Below are 10,481 nucleotides of genomic sequence, written 5' to 3'. Positions count from 1 at the left end.
CGACTTAAAAATTTAGTGTGACTATATTTTTAAGAGAATATTATTTTAACTTTTAATTAAAATATAAATATTAAATAATATCGATTAATTTAGTTTTTACTTATTTTATAAGATTTAACGTTGAAATAAAAATAAAATAAAATATTAATAGTTGTAATATAATTTAATAAGTTATTAATATTGACATATAATAGGTACTTATAATATTTTGGTATTTATAATATATTAAATATTAATATTTATTTTAATTAATTATAATGCATGCAAGTATAAACAATGTGACTATTACAATATTGACTAGGTACCAGTTAAGAAAATCAAATAGGTATCTACGTATCATTAATTAAAATGGTTTTGAATTATTTAATTTTTTTTTTTAATAATGACTATAACTATTTTAATAATAATGTACCTTTTGATAACATTTATAGCGAAGAATAAAGATTTTATATTAGGTTAAAATATAGTTGGATAGACTCGAATATTTAATTTAATATAATTAAATACCTATCTAGTTATTATACTATCATTGTATTTAATTTAGGAATAATATCAATCAAAAAATCAAAAGTTTTAAATGTGATATTTGGCTTACAAAAATTAAATTGATAAATTTTCAAAATCTATAAAAAAGAAATACTCCTTAAAATGTAACATGATATGAGTTTTTTCAATTTTATTTGTTGGGCATGGGAACATATTTTAAACATGTCAGTTAATTCTGTATAATGTTGGTTATGTACGGTGGTATTCTAGATCCTTCTTGGGTTTGACCTGATGTTATTGCGTTGAAAGTCGATGACGAAGAATAATCGACACCTTTAGACACTACTTGTCCACGTGATACGTATTTCCATTTGAGTTGTATGATGTCATTAAGCATATTTTTTTCTTCAAAAATATAGTATGAGTGGATTATAGTGATCTCAAAACTTATAATAACTATGTAAATCAATTTCTAAAACAATAATCATAATAAAAAATAAAAGTTAACATTTTGTTAAAAGTAATAAAGTATATAGGTTATTCATTTTATATTGTAATAAATAATTTATCATTGTAGTACTTAAAAACAAACAAAATTACCTCTCCCTACCAAAAAAAACTCAACTAAAAACCAATTAATTAATTTAAAAATGTGTATAAAATTAGTGAATTTAATCTTTATAATTGTGTAAAAAAAAAATTGTATCAAACATGAATATTTAATTTTTTAATTGTTAATTGACTTGTCTTATACTTTTTTAACTTATTTCGTTATGTCAGAGATAATATAAAATATTATCATAATATTTTTATAATAAATGTACTTATTTTGTATTCATATTATCTACCACGCGTTACTAGTAATCGTCATAAATACAGCAATATATTTTTTTAGTCTCAGGTAGGACATTTTAAAACATATATAGAAGATATTTAAAATTAACTTATTTATTTTTAATTTGTTTAAACATGTAAAATATTAAATTTTATTATAATACGCATTATAAAGTATTTTATGTTTACATTATACGATATGTCTTTAATTGCTTTTTTTACTATAACCATTATAACCATATTTTAACACATGGAAGTTTTTTTAAAAATTTACATATTTTTTTTTTTTTTTGTTGTAAATAGTTATCAATATCTACGAAAATATTATCTTGTAAAAATTGGAAATTAAGATGTTTTTTTAGAACAATAATATTATTATAAAATAGTTTTAAAAAAAATCACAAATAAATATTGTACATTTAGTTACAAAGTTATATACTAGATAGTAAATTATCTTACTATTTAAATTTCTATGTAAATTAATAATCATGTTCAAATAGTTTAAAATGTACCATTGTAAATATCAATAATTGTAGATAGCCAAGTCTAAGAACATCTTATTTTATCTTAATAAAAAAAAAAGTTATCAAGTTGAAAATTGAAAATTTTCTTTTTAGATATTTCTATACAAAAAATGAATTACAATCCTTTAATAACATTAGAAATAAAAAAAAACTATGATAAGTACATTACAATAATACATGTATAATTGTTTTAAATTTTAATACTAATATATATAATATTATATTATTATTGAAGTTTTAATTATTATGATTATTTAATATATTATACATACCGCAAAAAAAGGTCCAAAATTTTGGCTTATCATTGTTAACAACGAATTTACCAAAATTGGATGTCGAATCATCATTGTTATGTAATGGACCAAGTGCAATATCATAAATAATAAATTTGCGTAATAAACCACTAGCCATGCGTAGATTTTTTGAGGAGCACGCTACAATGAGTAGACACAAAATAATTACGATAATACCTATGTTTCATTATTTATTATAGGTACTAAATATATACACATTATATATATTACTTTGAAGGTGGATTGCTTGAGACAGCAGTTTGAAATTAATTCTAAAACTATCCAACTGACTGTAATTATAAATATATAGTCCATGTATACTCCTGTTAACCAATTCGAGTTCATAGTTAATCAATATGAAAATTTTATTAAATAAATATAATGTATGAAATAAATTTGAAAATATGCTATTGGTCAAGTTTTGAACACTTACCACTCATGACAGGTATTTTTTCGATATCTGACCAGTAATCTAAATCATGTTCTGCAGTGCTATTGTCATCAGTAGAATTTGAAGAATTATCATATGAATGTTCAACCCAATCATATCGATCATATTGTTCTCTACGATGTGCAATGTGTTTAAAACCTTCCGTAATATTCCAAATCTATAAAAGTAAAAGGTATAATATGATATACTTAATAAAATTAATATTTAATGAACGAAGTGACTGTTGAATTAATGTAAAGGTATATTTTTTTAGTTGTTCATCTATTGTCACATTTAAAGCAGTAAAAAAGATTTAAATTTCAAATTTAGTGAGGTTTTTGGGTAGAAAGTTGGATTTGATTGGTATTTGGAAAAAAAAAATCAAGTTTCAAGTACTCTTTACTTCAAATAATTAAGAAAAACAAACCAAAATTTGGAATATATTTACTTAACTTAGTTTTGTATAAAATTATATTAGTTTCTCTATTGTAATTTATAAAAATAATAACCGTACATTTTTACAAAAAATTTAAATGAGAATTTTTTAGAGTTTGTTACTTTTTAGGTATTATCATTTTTTTTTTTTTTTTTATAGAAATTTGAATTTCTAATTTTAACAATTCTGAATAACAGAGTAAATTCAAAATAAGTAAACAGGTGAAGATTTCCTTAGTTTTTCAATTGTTTAATTCATTTAAATCTATTTTATAGACTTATAATGATAGTTATTTAATTTTAATTGTTATTTGATTTGTACTAAAACATTGTACTAATACAGCATTAATTTTAATAGCGAAGATTAAAGATTTTTTTTTTATTAAATAATTCTTAACATCTAATATTATTTAATTTTGAATTATATGCATACTTATAATATAATTTTTAATTATCATAATATACTTCATGTTAGTATATAATACAATTTCGAAAAGGTTATAAATAATACACCTACAACAAATAAATATTTTAGTATAGATAAGTTGAATCATTCTCTATTCATCTAACATTTAAACGCTATTTGTTAAATTATATGAAATATCTTTATAGATATTTAAGCACCAGTATAAATGATAACATTTTAGTGTCCTTTCTGAAATGAAATCTCAGATAGTTTTGGTGCAATAATATTTATTTATTTTGTTAACAACGAATAAAGATTTGTTTAAATGTATTTTGTTTTTTATTTTTTATTTCTAAACATAAATATAAACAATAATATGATGCACAGTATGTATACTAAAATGTGAAAGATTTTTAGGATTGTTGATATTAGATATGAGCAAGCAAGATGCAGGTACAAAGTTCTATATTTTGTTTTATTGTGTCATAAACTTGTTAATACGTATAGCAGTTAAATAAATTAAATTAATATTGTTATATGCAAAATAGAGATACATAAATGATTTATTTTGGACAAATAGCAGTTATAATATATTATATAAAAATTTTTTAAAGAAATTATTATTTTTTATTATTAACTGTAATTTAGATTATGTTGTGTAAATTTTAATTTCGAATTTTCTCATTAAAATAATATAATAACTTTTTTTTTTTATTAATTATTGTTTGATTGTATTAATTTTATTAAATACGATATTGGTGTTATTAATACTCATTTTATTATTAATAATATTAATCACATATTGTTCTATGTTATCAACGGAAATATAACGTAACAAATAAAAACATAAAGAATAAAATAAAAATATAATATGTTTTGTGTATAATATGAAATGTGATTAAAATAACAATTTTTATAAATAATAACTAAAAGAATAATATTAATAACATTAAAATGCGCAAACACATTTTGTAGGTGTAAAATAAATAAATTATAAACTAAAGACAATTATTTTAAGTTCTTACTATGTTTATAAGGGCAATCGCACTGACACCATGACGTAGTGGACAACATCCGAAACACGTCTTTAACATAATATCAAAAATAAAATAAAAATCACAACTCAAAATGTTTTTTTAATAAAAAATAACTAATAATTAACTAATTCATTAAGATAATTATTATGATATAGACATAGAGGTTATTATGTAGGTAGTTTAAAAGTTAAAGGTGGTGTATTGTGTTTTTAGTAATTTTTTGTACACGCACCAACACAATTGGGAAATGACTAATTTATTAATGATGAAAAAAATGACTGAGAGAACATTTTATAGTTGTATACTATCGTACTGTAAGCTTGTTATGATATAAACATTGTAAGTATATATTATGTATACATAACATTTTAATAGAGCTGATAAAGTATTGCATAGTTACAAGTACAAAAGATGATAAGTGATGGTTATGTTGGTCTATATGATCTAAACGTCCTGTTTCATTTAGTTATACTTCTACAACGCTGTGCAAAGTACACGGTATTTGTACATTATTTGAGTTATCGAAGGAAATACGTTTCGTTTGATTTTGTAATTATATCATTATAGATTTAAATATTTTGAATAAAATATACTAAAATGAAACACAATTGAAATTATCATAATTCATAAATATAACATAAAACTATTATAAATTATAAACAAAATATTAATAATTAAAAATATATTAATTTGTTAAACTTTTTGTCATAATTGCTGTTAAAAATATAATTTATAGATCAAAATTCAATATTATTTTATGTATAAAAACAGCAAAGCGGTAATAATAATATACACAAATGTTTCATTGAAATCTCATAGAGTTGAATACAAAATTGGATAAACTTTTAATATTATTATATACACTAATCTGTCAACATAAAAAAAATTCTAGTCTTTATAATCGTAACCATCGCCAAATAGATCCAAAATTAAATTAAATTCATAAATTAATGTAGTTTTAACATTGGCACTCAAAATCGGGACTAAAAAGAAAATGTTATTATTCCAGCTAGAAAGCTAGAAAATTATAAAAATTAAAAAGACATTTTATTATGTTCTATATGTATACCTAATAGAGCTTTTTAAATAATTTTGTATTTTATTGATTTATATATATATTTATTGAATTATTTATGTTAGTTTTAAGCTTTTTCTCTCATAGAAAATCAATTGTTGTATTTAATTGTTATTTATTTATATCATTATAAATATATATCTATTATTTAGTAATTTATTTTGATCTATTTTGTAATTATTTAATTTTTCATTTTTTTTCTCAAAGTGTTGTATTAAGTTAGTATAGATTAAAAATTATGTATACCGTATGGTGTTATTAAAATAACTATCTTCTTTGCTTTTGAACTAAGTTTAAAATAATAATTCAAATTATATAATACGAGTAGGTGATAAATATTGTATGAAACAAATATTATGAAAAGTAATAATCAAGTTAAATAATATACAGAAATATTTTATTTCATTATTATTATTGAGCAAATTTACACCATACTAAATTTGCGTTCAGTAGAACCAATTTTGTGTTGGTACCTTTAGTATTATAAACAATAATTGTTTAATTATTAAACAATAACAAAAATCATTATTAAGAATTACATTATCTATGTTTGTATCTAAGATTTTTTTACAACATATTATTTTTTAAATCATTTAATATGAGTATGCCAAGAGAAAAAAAAAGTAGTGAACGATTTTATATAATGGTATGAGGTTGCAGTACATCTCAGTATTTTGTTGCTCCAGTAAATAATATTTATTTATTTAACTAGATTTCTCTCAAGAATACATTGGGCTTCACTTAGTGCTATAGTACTATAGTACAGTGTTTCTCAAATTTTAACGACGACGACACCTTAGTTTATGTTTCGCAAACTCCAATATCGTTAGTTCCAACTCAACTCCAATTTTTCTAAAAAAAAGAAAAACCAATACTCCAAAATAATATTTCAATGATATTTTTAATGATGATTGTTTATTAAAATTAGTTAAAAAATCAAATTTTAATCAAAATAATATAAAATATTAATTTTTAATAATATTTTTTCCAAATATAACGTAAAATAATTTTCTCAATAACCACATATATTTGGCGAAACACACTTGGGGGAACGCTGCTATAGTGTATAGTTTGCATAGATTTATATTATACAAATAGGTGATGAGCTTAGTAATATTAAATTAACTCAAATCAAATGTTCATCAATAATGAAATAGAAATATTTGAATAGTCCATATTAGTTTTTAAAACGACTTCACAATTAAATAAAATACGTTTTGTACGACATGCTAATGAATTTATAATTTTAAATTTTGTTTAATAATTGTATTTGTGTAACCTTCGAGACATACCTAATTTATTTTTATTCGAAAATATTATCTCAGCTATAATTAATTTCAATATTTTAAACAGAACTTAATAAATAATTGTACGACATTGTACATAATCTGACTTAATGGAGTAATAATAAGGTACGGCGTATATCTTATAATGCTAATTTTCCAGACCGTATTTTGTCCTATATGATTATATTTAGAGCGTTATCTTGGATATTGGATCCAAGTCTCTTATAATCAACACGATAAAATAAGAAATAAGCTCGTTTATAATAACCATAAAATTGAACCTGAAATAATTATATATTAATTCCACAAAATGCTGAAATTCTTATGTATACACTTACATCTGTTACACACAGAATTTTTGTAAAACGTAAAAATAATATAAAATATAAGGTGAGATATTATCGGGATCGGTACCCGTTGGTAAATGGATAAGTCCGCTAGTACCCGCGGGGGTGCGTGAGAGGCCGCCCAGGTCGTTAAGACTGCGTCGGCTCACATGCCATAGTTTTAAGTAGTGTAAGTTAGTTTTAAGATCATTCCTAAATACTTGTATTTTTACTTTGTGATCATTACATCAGTTAGAATTGACCACAAGGCTCCTGCCTTCATAAAATAACTTGCATCATCGTTTTCTTAACCATCAGCGGTAGTTACGTTTCATCGTCGGGTGTTAAGTATTAAAGAGGTTGTCTATTAATTTAATTTCAGGCATGCATGTGTAGTTGCCTACCAGCATCCTTTTAAATACAAGGAGATAAACCTACATAATAATATTATTGTTTCGGCTATTCCCAGTGGTCCTTTGGGTAACTCATCGTAGTACAGGCGAGGCGCATAGAATAAATTTTTTTTTTTCATAAAAATTTTAAGTTCGAATTTGGATGAAATTACGTATTTAAATTATGAATAACGATATTCATTATTTTGTTATAGTTTTAAAATATTATTCACTGGGATATAATACTTTTATGTAAATTATTATATTTTATACGCACAACGATAGTTTTAGATAAAATGTTATATACAAAAAGTAATTCAATCTATTGTACTACTAGTTGCAAAATAAATTACTTTAGTATAAACATCATAAAAAATTTCATGAAATTTATTAATTTTAGTGATTTAGTCATATAGGATAATATACCATTTACGCTCAGTCTACACCAACCATTTGCCGAGCGGTACCCACTTGCTTACTTTTTTTTTGCATTAAACTAAACAATTTAAATACAATTACTTTCGTATTATAATTGACAATCTATAATGTTTTATAATCAATACATTTATTACATTGAAAAGCTCACAAAAAAGTACTGAAAATTGTTTTTGCTTTTAAATAGAAGATTCACTGCTCTTTTTTGGTATTGGTTAGGTTATATAAATAATAAATAGGTATTTAAATATATGATAAAAATGTACAATTTTAATATTCTGGACACGCTTAGATTCGTCATGAATAACATTAGTTAAGTGTAATTTATAACCGGTAAACACGTACCTAAGTACAAGAATATACTATAAATGAATAATTCGTAAGCGTATAATATAAATATTTACCACTTACTAAATCAGGTTCTAAACGTTTCATTAGGTAAGTATATACTAATAATATTATATGATTTTTTTTTTCCAAATGAATTTGTAATTCTGTCATTGCCGTAGTCGTCGTTTCACCACACGCAGATGTCGATATCATGTTGATAATTTATTCTTAACTATAGAAAACTGGTTGGCTTAATAAGTAGGTATTTTAGTGATTTAAATTATTAGTGCATTTTATTTAAATTCAAAATACAGACTTGTTATTGTAACTTATTTTTAAGATAATTTAGCACTAAAATATTTTAGCTATTATAAGTATTTCTGATTTTGATTTTTGGCTGATATATCGCATTTTTGATATACTATTTGATGACAATATTAATATATATAAGTACAAAAACTCTAAATCATAGTATTATAAAGGTATAATCACATAATAAATTAATTAACATTTATTTTGTGGTACCATCGGAAATTTCTATTTCATAACATTATTTTATTTAGATATAGGTGATTAGAAACATAGTTAAGTTATTATTATATATGGTTTTTGAATATATATGCCAAATGATTCTTGATGTAGTTTTACTTAAGAAATACTGTAGATTTTACTATATGTAAAAAAAAAAAAAACAAATAATTTTGACTACCTTAAAAACTTTTCTGAAATTGTAATGATTTATTTAGATTTTGATCAGAGTTATTTGTTTTTTTTTTTTGTCTTTGTTACCACTTTTTGGTGCAGTAAAAATGTTTCAATATATTTTAACTTTGAGGGTTATCTTTGGTAGCATCTAGAAACTAGTTTTTAGTTGATACTTTGAGGGTAATTACAATTTTTTTAGTAATACTTATAAAAAAAAACAAAAATAATTTAAAAAACTAGCATTTTACGCATGATTGTTTTCTATACAAAGTATAATTTTCTAAAAAATAAATAAAATTTTAATTTTTTGTTTTATATTAATAATGTATAAAATTATTTACTATGTTAAATTTTGTTATTTATGTATACTAAGAAACACATTATTTTTTTCAATGAATTTCAAGTTCAGATTTTAACAAAAATAAAAAAATGTACACACTTAAAGTATTTTGTAGTAGAATTTTTAAAAAATAACTATAACATTTTCAATTGTTTTTACTAAGGCTTAATAATGTAATAAAATGTTTTTCGAAAGAATTTCTAGAACTACTAGAACTAAAACACTTAAAAAATATACAATCACAATTATTTTTTATAGACATTTTAATTTCAACGAAATTGTCTATTTCTTATGAAAAATATCAATGTTAATTATTTTGTTATAACTCAAAAATATTATTTATAGGGGCTTATAGGGTTAAATTACCTCCATGGCTAAATAAATAGAGAATACAGTGTATTATGTATATTTAATATTACTACTCAATTACTGTGTCAGTTACAATCTTCGGTTTCATTACCATAAACTAGTCACTAGACGACCATGACGATAAGCATGGAAATAACTTAAGTTGAAATTAATGTTATACTTTACTTATACCTTATTATAGTTATAAGTTTAGACTCTAAATGACAGAATAGATTAAACGAACACGTTTTAATAAAACATAAATTAAACTCTAGTATCAATATGCACGTTAAAAAATTCAATACATATGAAGTCTAGAAAGATATCTCTTTGCTTGTTGTGACTGCATCGTTTTAAAATCATTATAGTTTTGGTGACTTAACTCAATTTTTTCATTGTCCGGATCTACTTATATTAATTATATTATAATGTGCAATATAAATTTAAAATATTTATAAATAACTATAGTATAAGTTAAGATTCTGGATACTGGGTACCGACTGGAAACAGGATCATGGGATGAGTTGATATTAATACAATTTATATTTCTTACTTTGATTAATAATATTCATAATACAACGCAATTATCATGATCACAATAATAAAATTGAAAAATAATTAATTTAATTTGTCTACCTTATTATGAATGAATTATGTTTATCAGTTGCATTTGCTCACCTAATAAATTAAATTTGAGCGACGACATCTAAACTTATTAAAGTGGATAGGTATCTACTTATTACTGTAGCTAAAAAATTGTAAATATAAATTGAAACACATGAATTATAATACATTAAAT

General features: G+C 22.2%; 1 protein-coding gene across 1 annotated transcript; it reads right to left on the bottom strand.

Annotated features, from left to right (window-relative positions):
* Positions 1-649: 649 nt before the first annotated feature.
* Positions 650-4,570, bottom strand: LOC112596002. The gene is made up of 5 exons (XM_025341439.1): positions 4,434-4,570; positions 2,571-2,745; positions 2,369-2,460; positions 2,117-2,278; positions 650-958 (listed from the first exon to the last, which is right to left on the bottom strand). The coding sequence occupies exons 1-5, from the start codon at positions 4,500-4,502 to the stop codon at positions 716-718; spliced, it is 741 nt and encodes a 246-aa protein (XP_025197224.1). The 5' UTR covers positions 4,503-4,570; the 3' UTR covers positions 650-715.
* Positions 4,571-10,481: the final 5,911 nt, after the last annotated feature.

The sequence above is a fragment of the Melanaphis sacchari genome, unplaced genomic scaffold (genome assembly GCF_002803265.2).
Source record: "Melanaphis sacchari strain LSU unplaced genomic scaffold, SCAv2.0 Contig2_pilon_pilon, whole genome shotgun sequence".
Classification (NCBI taxonomy): Eukaryota; Metazoa; Arthropoda; class Insecta; order Hemiptera; family Aphididae; genus Melanaphis; species Melanaphis sacchari.
Note: the sequence above shows the minus strand (reverse complement) of the source record. Positions and strands in the feature narration are given on the sequence as shown.

Bases quoted from the DNA above. Each gene is read 5' to 3' on its own strand.
- LOC112596002 (XM_025341439.1), bottom strand. From the start codon at position 4,502: ATGTTAAAGACGTGTTTCGGATGTTGTCCACTACGTCATGGTGTCAGT. The intron at 2,461-2,570 runs GTAAGTGTTCAA...ATTGGTTAACAG, and splicing joins AAAAATACCTGTCATGAGTG to GAGTATACATGGACTATATA. The intron at 2,279-2,368 runs GTAATATATATA...TACTCATTGTAG, and splicing joins TCAAGCAATCCACCTTCAAA to CGTGCTCCTCAAAAAATCTA.